This window comes from Rhipicephalus sanguineus, chromosome 7, assembly GCF_013339695.2.
Source record: "Rhipicephalus sanguineus isolate Rsan-2018 chromosome 7, BIME_Rsan_1.4, whole genome shotgun sequence".
NCBI classification, from domain to species: domain Eukaryota; kingdom Metazoa; phylum Arthropoda; class Arachnida; order Ixodida; family Ixodidae; genus Rhipicephalus; species Rhipicephalus sanguineus.
In genome coordinates, this window is record NC_051182.1 from 106143041 (window position 1) to 106156409 (window position 13369).

General features: G+C 45.9%; 1 protein-coding gene across 2 annotated transcripts in view; it reads right to left on the minus strand.

Annotated features, from left to right (window-relative positions):
• Nucleotides 1–4949: 4949 nt before the first annotated feature.
• Nucleotides 4950–13369, minus strand: part of LOC119399704 (heparan sulfate glucosamine 3-O-sulfotransferase 2-like) — a 145322-nt gene continuing 136902 nt past the window's right edge. For both annotated transcript variants that reach the window (XM_037666534.2, XM_037666533.1), the window contains exon 2: nucleotides 4950–6904. In XM_037666534.2, the coding sequence (XP_037522462.1) occupies nucleotides 5647–6904 (1258 nt within the window). In that variant the 3' untranslated portion in view covers nucleotides 4950–5646. The remainder of the gene's footprint in view (nucleotides 6905–13369) is intronic.

The window sequence follows — 13369 nt, forward strand, 5'->3', positions numbered from 1 at the left end:
GCGGGCTGTGACAGCCTTGAAACGAACGTAGAAGAAAGATGGCGAAGCGCGACTTCGTTGTTGAAGGAAATAAACTTTGCTCGTGCAACGGAGAGGAGTGAGTACCAACTACTGACACTGGCAAAATAACGATGCTTATGCAACGCGAGGCACAACCCTTGCCTTCCGTTCAAGCTTTACGCGGTTTTATGGCGTGCCGTCATGCGACCTAACGTCACATGATGCCGTCATCACATGACATCGTAGCTTGGTAAAAGGTGGGCCGATCACGGAGGCAGTGCAAAACCGATCCTGGAAGCCGCGAAAAACCACGCTAGCTACGCAAAGCCTTTGGAGGGTGGCGGCGCAGAATCAGTACATACATCGACTGACAAGCAAAAGAAGATGGCTTTCGCCTTCGAGTCATCTTAGGTGAACGCACAATGGACCCTGTGAGTGTTTGGGTCACGTGACTCTTCAGCAAATGAGAAGCGCTCTTTAGTATACGGAAACAAGCCACGTAGCTAGACACCGCACCACGATTCACTTTAAGTGCAGTTAATAAATTGGTTCCGCCTCGTCCTCCAATTGGGAGATTTTTTTTTCGTTCGCATTTACTCCAACAGGGAGATCGCACTAGTTTCGTTGCAAGTTACGTTTCTTCCCGTAAATTTACAAATGCCGGCCATATCTTAGAAAAAGCGTAAGGTGTATTCGAGGGCTGATGTTTTGCATGAAATGCGAGAGGTTCCTTCACTTATAAACGCGTGTCGTATACAACACCGTGGTGAAAATAACGCTGAAGTTACACCGGCTTGAATACTGGCGAGCCTTTTTCCTGCAGAATAATTGATGTCTGGGCAAGTTGGAATTGGTTATGCATCTTCGAAATGGTCGACGCAAAAGGAAAGACTACAAGGACAAAGGAAAGGCGCTCTGTGGTGTGTAGTCTTTCATTTGTCCTTACTTTTACGTCGCCCGTTTCGAAGATGCATAGCCTTTTTCCACTACTTGCGGGTTACATTGACGGATGAAAACAAAAAATAGTGTTGCCTCTATTTCGTAGCGATGGCTTTTCTGGTGCTATTCCTTTTCGCAGTTTTTCGCTTCCTGATTGCTCAGAGGAACACGACGCGCACTTTAGTAGTGACATATGGAATACTATGCCGTGTTGTTCCTCCCTGATTGGTCAATTCAGCCTGTCAGTTAATTAAGCGAGTGTATCCGGCACTACGTCACTACGGCCACTTTTCATTGGTGACTTTGAAAGACGTCAGCCCTTGCAATCATGCAGCACTCAAAGCGTGACGACACGGAGCAAACGGAATAGAATTGCGTATTTCGTGGAATGGTATAGGCCCCGAGCTGCCCGTTAACGCTGGACGCCAGGAGAGCCTTAGAACTGAGCGAGAAACCATTCGCTTTGAAACCACGTCAAATATTTTTGGTCGCAGGGGCTCGAAGATAAGGTTCAGCAGCGTAGAATGTCTTCATATCCATACGTGTACGTTTGCTTGCTTGCGTTCATGCGTACGTGTGTGTGTGTGTTTTGTGTGTGTGCGTGCGTTGCGAAAACGTCACAACGAAGATCTGGCATAAGTGTCACTTGACTAAAACAAATAAAAGAAATGCACGAAGCCATAAACGACACACTTTTTATTGTCATGGTAAGAACAGATTGTCTTCAGCCGCCATGGACAACTCATCGACACATAAAAAAAGCACGCTCAAAACAAAACCGCAGAAAGCAAAAACCCCTCTTGTTACGAGCATGTCTCCCCCACTATTCGCTATATCTCTCACTATAGATTCAATGAAAAAATCCGTAAACAGGGAGTGGGTGCTCGAGCCAACGTTTCGACAAGTGGACTTGTCTTCTTCAAGGTCACTGGACTAAAACAAACTGCAAGACAAGTCCACTTGTCGAAACGTTGGCTCGAGCACCCACCCCCTGTTTACGGATTTTTTCATCGCAGCTTCCATCTTCCACTTCCTGCCGTACTATAGATTCAAGATATTTAAATATGAAACAAACGAAGATGCCGCAAACTTAAGTTTCCTGATATCACTAATACTGACGTCACCTTGTGCACCGAGAACTACACCCTTATCGAGGTCCTCGCTTACAAATGCTACTTCAACCCAGAGCTACTTAGAAAAGCTTCTTCAAGCAGGGCATTAGTGAACCTTCAGATAGTGTGTGAAATGTTCTAGTAAGCCGAAAATGTCCCCCGGTAGAAAATATCCCCGTCTTGAACACGGAAGTTTTTCACATTATGAGCTGGGCTTTTCACTGTGTAAGCAAAATTCAGCGTAGCATTTTGCCAGCGTCGATTATTGCGTCGTTTCACCGTGCGTTTATTATTTTAGCTAAACTTGTACACACCCGCTCTTGCGTAACACAATTGAAAGTGTCTTGAGAGAAAATTTAGTTGCAGTTCGTTTGTTTTTGTATTTTGTCTGTTCTTTATTAGTTAAGGTACTCCTCTGAGCTGTCCAAGCTGGACATTGCGTACTTACCCGGTGCGCTCGTCAAGTACAGTTTGCACGTCTCAAATACGGATAGGCTCGCTTCTTTCAGCCAACATGTTGGCCCACTCACTATTAAGGGTCAATTTAGGGTGTCCTTTTGTCCCAGGACAATAACCATCTATCTCCCGTGACTTTCCTTGTGCTATCTCGGCGTGTTAACTCCTGATAAGGTAGTAGGGAGCCCCCAATCTTCCAGAAAAGAGATGCAAACAAGTAAGTCGGATAAGGGCTGTTGTCGTGTGACAAAAAAGACGCAAAATAAATACGTGCTTTCTTGCTTAGATTGTACATACCCCCCCCCCCCCCCCCCTGCTGCTTAACGGAAGACCGGAACGAACGTCCAGTAGATGTTATGAGTTCAAGCAACTAGGAAGAGATTACAATATATCATCTCTTCATGCAATTCGAATCTAATTCCGGCAGAACATTTTCAAAGTAGACTTCTCGCACCAAAGAAATTTTCTGTTCTCCAATAACTCTCCCAATTACGCTCGCAGAATAACCCCAGAAAACGAAATAACAAAGGGTCCCAACACGTAGACATTCGAGAGACAAACGAAAATACATTCTGATATCACTGCCTTCCTGTACCGTGCTCTCAGCCGAACAAGACCCATTATAGATTAAGCTTCATTTGAAGAAACGTGGTGGACTGATACTGTGTTCTGCTGTATGCGCGCTACCGAAATGTGCTATGCCTGGCGTCCAAAAATATGCGGTACCACATTTCTCACACAGCACAACTAGCGTGAAGTGCCCAGCGACTACGTTCAGTAGAGGCTGGGGCCGGCCATTTTAACACGTCAAGCTCTCCGTTGCTGGCACAAAGCTGCTTAGTCATGCTTGAAGCGTGAAAGCGTGGGCTTAAATGTGTAAGAACCTGTTAGTCGGGACAACGCCTCGTCTAACTATATGCCTGGAACGTTTCTCTCTTTTCCGTACAAAGCCTCCTGTCGGAAGCCATCGCAGAGGCCGTGCCTCCTGCCACATGTTACCATCACACGGCGTGGGAGAGCGCTCGCCACCGCACCGCTTAGTCACGTGACATGGCATTGGCAGCTGTTCGGATGCAGCTCCTGGAGCTGTGCGTGACTTCAAGAGAACGCCGCGAGAGGCACTGACCACTGTACCAAACAGGAGGAGAGAACAGGCGATGGAAAGGCAGCGCGTTGGCTAGTGGTACCATGACAAGTAATGCAGCACGTAGTACTGTTCAATGCCGAAACAACGATTCGTCGGGCTAAGCGAATGACTTGAAAAGGAAACGAGAAAAGCACTGTGGAGTGTGCGCTGAGATAACCTCAAGAAATATGCACGCAAGGACCAAAGTTAGCCGATGAAAGACTGGGGTAACTCCGGTGCCTAGGAGACGCCTTCTCTTTGGTGTAGATTTCAACTCGCTTATTGCAGTGAAAACGATGCTGACCGCGATGAAGGGGATGATGTACTGCTGCTTTTGATAGAATTACACCGCGTCAGTCAGAACCGTGATTAAGTTGGACATTTCACGATTTGATCATTGTATCATAACGAACGCCCTCATCAACTATACATTCTTTTTCTCTGTGTCCACTCTTGGTTTAATAGTAGACCGGCTATTTACTCTTCCTGTGAGCGGCCATTCATCGATGGCAGACTGAAAGTTATCTGGTGACACAGTCTATTATAAAATAGCGGCAATAATGATGGTGCATTCATAGCACGATACACAGAGTAGAGTAGTCGCACAAATAAAATCTGTGCCAGTGCTTCTACCGTGGACATCGATACCTTTCAGACAGTCTAGAGAGGTTGGGGACAAAATGAAAAAAAAAAATGTGCCATCTTCATGTTATTAAAAATGTATACGAGGCGAGGAGCAAGCTGAACTGATTTGAGTCGCAACTTCGAAGGCGCAACTTCGAAGACGTCACTTCCTGCTATACCTCTGACCAACAAAGTTAAAAGACTATTCGGTTTTACTGATACTACTACTACTACAACTACACGAATTCGTCCTAGCTAGACATCTCAAAACGGCCGCGTTAATTGTGCCACACGACATAACAGTGCGAGGACCTTAAATATTGCTGTGAATGCTTAGCGATAAAGATCACCTCGAAATGACAATAATGAAAACGGCCACAAAGGCAGTCTGTATTGGCGTATAGTTATTTGCACGATAATTGTGGTGGAGGCGGGGGATAATGTTTTTTCGATCTGAGCTACAGAACGACTGGCTGCTGCTGGGCTTGTAATCCTCTTAAGTTAGTCCACTGAGCTCTACAATGAGTACTTCTCGCCGCTCCTGTGTATCTTTCGTGATGAGAACAGTATTCGATCGATTTACTGTGACCTATTCCTGGATTAACAGCGGCTTATGGAATGCAAGGAGCCTTATGATTACATTTATATGATATTTAAATGCATCCAGCAGCGATAGTGCAGCTGCGAGAATATACCACATTGCCTACAGCGGGACATTCGCTGATGTAGCATAGTATGGAGGGTAGTTCTGAATGAGCGAACTGGCGCGTGTTCTATAGAGTTTTGAATAATCCTTGTATGTTCAACAAAGTCAGTCAAGTACCTTTACTGTACGGCTCTGTCACAATGTGCCGACGCATAGAGCACATGATATGTTGGCAGTGACAGGCGTAGCCTTCATCTGATGCTTTGGTGTTACGGCAAGCTTTGTTTTGGCTGCTGCATTTACTCGCGACTTCTCCGTAGCATCACGTATCCTGTCAGCAGTGTTTGCGCATGCAATCCATGTTGTTGCCCGGCTGAAGTGTGCTCGACTAGTCTGGCTTGAACATTATTATAAAAAAATCGAACAGCGTTTCAAACAACGCTATGTATGTCGTCCTCATTTCACCCTGTCTGAAACACTTATAGATCACGTTGTTGCCTTGCCAGAAGAACAGCGGGAGACGTGAAATGCACCAGGGGCAGTTTTGGTAATCCTGAAACTCCCCAAGTAATATCTTTGGAGCACGAAGAGATAAGATAGGATCACGAAGCGGAGCAAGTCTTATCTTTGTATCCACAGAAGCCTATATTAGGATTGGCTGGAGCGCACGGGCGGACGCTGAGAACATCACTCCTCAATGTTTCATTCTTTTTTAAACAACTACCATCTAGTATCCTCGACGCTCACCTCGCGCGTTCCCACCCAAAGTCACGTCCCACAAGTTTGTAAAACTTCACGTTGTGCGGCTCGAAGAACTTCCTCAGCCTGCGCACGTTCTCCTCGCTGAGCCGCGGGTGGGTGCGGCCCTTGGTTTTGCCGAGGCAGTGGGGGCTGCCGCTACCTTCGCTTTTCTTGAGGCAGGGAAACCCCTTGGTTCGGTTGAAGTAGAAATGGTCCTCGGACACCAGCCGCCTGAGGCCCAGGAAGTCCTGGACCATGGCCATCTCTCGGGCCGGGTTCCTGACCAGCTCCTCGCCGCTGACGACGTGAATCTGGGACTGGGGGAAGTGCCTGAGCCAGTGAGCGAGGTGGTTAGCGTACAGGCCGATGCGTATGCCAGACCACGCCTCGTCGACGTCGTTGCTTGCGTTCCAGCACGTGCCGTTATTGTTACTGCGACCGACCGGACCGCAGTCCCTGTTGGTGGCCTTATAAATGAGGTCCTCTTGGTTGGTCATCTTGTTGTCGTCACTTCTTGCTTCAGTCCGTAGGTCCTTCGATGATACAGATGTACTTTTCTTCTTAATAATAACGTAAGGAACGTCTTTGGGAATGGCGTTGTCACCGTTACCTTCTTTATACCGATGGTTTTGGCTCACCCAGTCTTCACCATATTTCGTCATATTTCGAGTTGCGTACATACCATTAGGTATTACACTTCGCCTGTATGATATAAAGTTGTCTTCTTCGTTGTGAAGAGCCTCTTCGTTACTGACAGTGACTTGGCGATCTTCAACGGCTTTCTCACTGTACTTATATTCCTTGCCATGAGGTAAATGTCTCCTTTGGTGATCTTCGCGGTCATTCGGCCTATCGACGAAGGTTCTTCGAACGCTATCGCGTGTGTTGTAGCGAGGTGCTGCCGAAACTTTGCCGGAACCTCCAGAAGTCCAGGTTCTTCCGGGGCTCGAAGAGCCGTTTCGTCCCCGGGTTCGCCTTCTGTGAAGGGGATGGTGGCCAGTGTTTGAAGTGGAGTCGCCGTCTCTCCTCCGCCTGCGCCTACGAAACGCTAGCACTTCGAATGGCAGCGTGGTGTCGGGACGCTTGGATGCCGTCTGGGCGTAGTCGGAGAGGGCCCGGGTGACCGGGTCGCGAACGACGACCAAGAGACGAGCATCGGGCAGGGTGCTTCGAATGCGCGCCGGCACCTCTTCGGTGACGAAATAGCTGGGCGTCTTCTCCATGGTGATCTGCTCCGGTAGTGTCAGCGGCATCTGGAGCCTGCGTAGTGGAAAACGGAGAACAGATGTTTGTTTTTTGTTTTGAACATTACGAAAAAAACCCGTAATACCACAACAATCATTATGGAATGTATCTTATGTCGTGGAGGAAAATTCTGGCTTACTGCACCAATTGTGCCAATGTTTGAAGACGTAAACATAAGAGATGGAAATGGATATAGAGTGAGTACATAGTGAAGTATCCAAAGCATTCGTAATCAAGCCGAAGAACCGTCAAAACTAATACAGATAGACTGCACACAGCCGTCATCGTCACTAGCAGCGCGTACAGTGGCGCTTCTTGGTACATCTTATCAGACAGCATAATATAGAGCAGCATGAACACATGGTAGTGAAGAGCGCTGCTCAAAATCACAAGACAGTGCTCTCTCCTGTTCTTTTCTTCCCCCGTGGTCATCATCATTAGCCTGTCTACGCCCATGCAGGGCAAAGGCCTCTCCCATGTTCCGCCAATAAACCCGGTCCTGTGATTTCTGCTGCCACGTTATACCTACAAACTTCTTAATCTCATCTACCCACCTAATTTTCTGTCTCCCCCTCACGCATTTGCCATCTCTTGGAATCCAGTCAGTTATCCTTAATGACCACCGGTTATTCTGCCGACGTGCTACGTGCCCGGCCCATATTCATTTCTTCTTCTTGGTTTCAACAATGATATCCTTAACCCCCGTTTGTTCCCTGATCCACTCTGCTCTCTTCCTGTCTCTTAAGGTTACACCTATCATTTTCCTTTCCATCGCTCGCTGCGTCGTCCTCAATTTAAGTTGAACCCTCTTTGTAAGTCTCCAGGTTTCTGCTCCGTAGGTAAGTACCGGTAAGATGCAGGTGTTATATACCTTCGTCTTGAGGGATAGTGGTAGACTACCATTCATGATTTGATAATGCCGAATGAGCCCCATCCCATCCTTATTCTTCTAGTTATTTCACTCTCATGGTTCGGATCCGCTGTTATTACCTGTCCTAAGTAGACGTACTTTTTTACAACTTCCAATGTCTCGCCCCCTATCGCAAAGCGCTGTTCTCTGCCAAGATTGTTCCACATTACTTTAGTTTTATGCATATCAATTTTCAGACCTACTCTTCTACTTTCGCCCCGTGTTAGAGCTGCTCAATGTTTCCTTCCATGAACGCTTTGTGCACATTTACCACCTGAATAAACGTTATTGCTCTTAGCCTAGGGTTCTTAAATTATTGGTAACTTTACATTAACCAATCAATATTCATCCACTTTATTCGGTCTTCGAAACAAATCGGCACTGCCAATGAACTAAATTACATTTGAAGACATTTAGAACGTTTGAAATTAACGACCACGCGTGATCAACCATGAGTTTAAAACAAACGTTTCATAAGTGTTATCCCAGTGCCCACAGAACACGTACAAGATCAGCAGTACATGGGATAGTGCTAACAATGCCGTTCCTATAATGCTACATTTTCAGCTACGTCGCCGTCAGTTCTACTCACAAACTAGCCTTGAGTATGCGAACCAATTGCTTATTTGATCCTGATGCACCCTTTGTTTATTTATTATGAAAAACTTAGTGAGGCTCAATGCATTCACACAACCTTCCTGACGTCATTTATATACGAAGACATCAAAATTAGTTTGTAATCGTCTGCTGAACATTTTTTTTAAACTGCCGCAGAAGTCCTCGATATTCGATTTTATTTTGTTTGCTTCTGGCTACACTCGGTTCACGTTCGATTGGGCCTTCAAAATTACTGTTGGAAAACAACTGTGACTGTGTTTTGAGGTTTGTTACACTACGGTGAAATGCTACTAGACACAAAATAAAAATTTGATCACTACATCATTCGTTAAGCTGCCAACCCCACTTCGGGTACTACTTCGTAATACTTTCCAGAAATCAAGACAGTAAGAAAGCAACGGCTAATGTCTTATCATCGAAGCAAAGGAATTCCTTGAATGCCCAGGTGTAATGTACAGATATCCAAGCTTACTAAAGCCATGATTCATTCGCAGTATTACAGTCATAAAGCAGGAAGCTTCAGCACCTGGTTGCGAAATGTCAGTCCTATATCTTGTGGCTTTCATATAAATAATCGAACGGCACAAAACTATGCTGCTGTTTTCTTCACTACTTCAACGGCTTCCTCTGCTGTTTAAAACAGAAAATTTTCCTAAGGCCAATGTTCCATCGTTCCTACATATTGGGGTCTGTTTTAATTAATCACTCCTTACACCACACCATCAATTCTTACAAGGCGGAAGCATTTAATAATGTTTGGGTCTTCTAGCAGAATCTAAAATGTTAATATGCAGACCTGAGATTCGAAACCCCCGGAGACGGAATTGGAGCACCAAGTTCGTCGTCTCAGAAACGTGGCTTCGGATTTTGTCGTGCGCGCGCGGAAAACCCCGCCTTAGACATGCGGACGGACTTCGGCTATGGCATCGGGCGGTCCTTCCTGTCAGAACAGGCATCGATTCGTTGCTCAAACAGCCATTCTTCTACCTTCTATCGGCAGCCCCGGATCGACTCGCGGAGTCGATTTCCCTCAACCGTTATCGATTCTCCCGTATCGGAGATCAATGCGACACTTCCATGGACGCCTAAGCCCTCCCACTACGCCACGCCAGCCACATGCGTCCCCCGCACGCCGTGAGTGTCAGCGACAAACAAGGGCCGATGGATATATGGGCGAGGCTCTCAGAAAGAAAGGCTGTGATACGACACAAAAAAGAAAGGATAAGTCAGCGAGGCTTGGGTGCTTGTAATGCCTAGGGTTCTTTTTTAAGGCATCCAGTGGGGCTAAGAAGTTGACACCCCCTTGAGAACGCTTAGATGGAATAGCTGTGGCGTTGTACTAGTAGACGATGAAAAAGAAAGAAGAAAAGTTGGACAGTTGGCTGAGAACATGGAGTGCCTGCTGTCAGGAGCACGGAAAGTTTTGAGAGTCGCGAAGGAAAGCGATGGATGCAAACGAGCACTCTGTGTGTGGTACACTACGAGCGATGGAGAACAAGCTTCTAAGGAGGACGAAAAAATAAAACGTGGAAGAGTAGAAAAACTGCGTTCTGACAGGGCCGTCCACTATGCTGGGGAACGTGTCTGCTTATGCAGAATAAGGCAACAGAGCGTGCAAAAGATCTGTTTCTTTTCATATCTTCTGCTGCCCACATTTCATGGTATGATAGGGGTCTTTCGTTTGAGCACGTCGAAATGTCAGGGGTTCTTACAACTGTCGATTAAATAGGATCTGCGTGACGGTCATGTATAGTGCTTTTCAGTGGTATCATGAGTGATGTACTTACCAAGTTTTGCGATTGTATCAACGCGTCACATCTTCTCACAGAGGGCAAATTTGTCGTGAGGAACCCGTTGATAGCCTATCTTCTAAATTTATGGCGAATTACAACACGCACTACCAGGATTTCACACACGCACTGCTTAGGCAAGCCAATTTATAGAAAAACTTAAAAAGAAAAGAGAAATTCTGGAAAACGCATTCTAAAGAGGTGAAAGAATGGGAGGTCATATGCAGCAAATGACATAGGTCATTGCAATGCGTCCGAGAGGCATATGTCTGCAACGAAAACTATTCCCTTCAACTACTTAATTGATCCATGTTTCTTGGGAAACACTCGTAAGACGGAGAAAGTTGGGCATAGGAGTCTTCGGGCCGGGGTTGCGCTTAAACTGGCTGCCATCTCAATGCAGAACTGGTCGGGTTTACTACACGGTGCTGTGTGTTCATAATACTCTGTTCCAGTGAAGGAGACAGATGCGTACCATCTATTATGAACGTGTGCAGGTTTACAATCGCTACGCTCCCGTACCCTGCTGAAAGTCGGCCTCCGCTACAGTGTCACGATTAGCCATGACCACTGGATACACGATAACGGATTCCACAAAACACTGATTCGGTTTATAAACAGCACAGGACTCACAGCGCACAGGCCTCAGGCCTGGCCGACCACCCGACCTTGACCGCTGGATTATTGGACCTCACCACCGCTCGTTACTGGACTTCATACACGAAGCAAATTTATATGTGTATTTCTGAATAAATATTATGCCTAAGGGCAGACTTTCGAAAAAAAAAAAAAAAATATACACACACAGTGTTATGCCTTAAAGGCGAGTCTATATTGCAAGAAAATAATCAGTTGTATGAACCGTAAGTGTAGAGTGGCTTTAGATTTAACCCAACAAATCTAATTAAAACCAGTTCACCTCCACCCCATGTTACCTTTTTTTTTTTCGACGGTTCCCACATCCTGACCTGTCAGCCAGCGCACTAACAGTCAAATAGAAGCTATTATAACTTAAACGTTTGCTTGTAATACAAGCCTTAAAAGTATAAAAGTCATATTGCCTTCTCACACCACTAAACACAATTGTTGGTGATCCTTGCTAGTAGAAGACTGAAAATAGGCTAATAACGCTGAAACCACGCCGTAATATGAAATCATGTGAAAGTCTGTCTTTTCTACAGCCTGAGACAGGGCACCCTTTTAGTTTCGAACACAAACTTCTCCAACAAACGTGACTTCTTCTCGTTTGCACGGTACAGCACAAACGAAACTGGCGTGCCCCTCACTTCTACGTGGTACATTTCTGAGCATCATCCACGGAGGCAACAGTCGCTAAGCTACCAAACATAAACCTAATCACTCGAACAAATATCCTCTTCTGGTGCTAAACTCGTAGAGTTCAGGAAGAGACCGAGCAGTCCGCGGCCAATTCAATCAGTCCATCGACTCGAAATAATGTTGTCCATCAGAGCACTGACACTGGTGCTAGCTTCTTTGCTTTTTTAAAAGTAAAAGAAACTTGTAAGGGATGTCCCGAGACATTCGCTTGTACTTTGAACGCCCCTGCGATAAGCCTTCACATTTAATTTTCCGCGCCGTCAACATTATTAGGTCTAAAAACAAGAACCACAAGAAAGAAAGGGACAAAACGGACACGATTCCAGCAAAATTGCTTCGGCCGTATCTATATATAGGATCAAGCGAGCGTGCCAGGGAACCAGAAAAACCATTTGCGACGATACTGACAGCCGGAAACCGACGACGACGATGAGAACAGCGAGAAATAATTTCGTCCGCAACCAACGACGGACCAGGAACGGTTTGAAGCTCGAACAACGGCACCATAAACAACAAAGCTACAACAACAACAACAACACCAAAACAAAAAAAAAATGCAAACACGTTTTCGGAGACGCTGAGGCAGCAACAACGCTCAGATACGACCTGAAGAATTGTTTTCGGGGTCCCGACATGTCTACGCTCAGAACGGAGGATGGGGGGGGGGGGGCGACCTCTGAAAAGCTGTATCATAACACTCAGGCCAGAAGCTCACATAAAAACTGTGAAACGTGGCACCAAACAATACGAATTTTGAAAAAATACTGAAATCGCGACGCCGAATTTGAGAAGAGAGTAACAAGCATCGCGAGAGAACTCCATTGCCAGCTCCGCATTTTTTTTTTGTCGTGTATGGCGTTGTTGTTTTTGTGGATCTGTTATATTTAGTAGTCTTTCACGCGTTTGTGAGAATATTTCTTTCGTTACGCAACGGCGATGATATGTGACGTCATTGTCAAAGGCGCCATGTCTCCCTTCTCTCCAATTTTTCCTTCTTTCTTTCTCTCGGCTTTTTTTCCTCCTCTCTCTCTTTCGTTCCACCACCCGCCTCCGTTCGCGAAACAAGGAAACAGCTTTATTAGAAGACGTGACCCTGCATTGATTGCGGCACACAAGCCACCCTACCTTCCTGGTTTCTTTGTTCTTTTGTTTTTTTTTAATATATATTTGCTCGAGCGCGCATTTCGTGTCCGTGGCGCGCCTGAAAATGCCTTTTCCTTTACGCCCCTATACGCTTCCTGCCCTCACCTCTCCCTTCCCCCTTCGCTCTTTACCTCCTTCGGTGCCACCCTTCATCCCTCCAGGCGTGCCGCGTTTCATTTTATACGGGGTGTGCTTGTACATACATCGCTTTGAGCTTTTGTTTTAGTTCTAATGCTCCGGATGGCAGGGGAGGGTTCGATACAGCTACTCTAGGTCGCAAAATATATACAGAAAGAAAGAAAGAAAGAAAGAAAGAAAGAAAGAAAGAAAGAAAGAAAGAAAGAAAGAAAGAAAGAAAGAAAGAAAGAAAGAAAGAAAGAAAGAAAGAAAGAAAGAAAGAAAGAAAGAAAGAAAGAAAGAAAGAAAGGTGCCCCGACCATGAAGACGCGAAATACTTCGCCCACGAAGGGTGGCGGAGGGGCAATGATTTATCCCTCTTTTTCTTTCTGTTCATCCACGGCGTGCTTGCCATTATTTTATTACTGGTATCACATTTTTTTATTATTGTTTAGTCACTTTCGACGGCTTTCGTCTTCGTTGCCTTCCTCGTCGCTAGCTGGCTTTGTTTCGCCTTGCTGGCCACATTTTCGCGATTTAGTTTTCTTTTTTTTCCCGCGATGC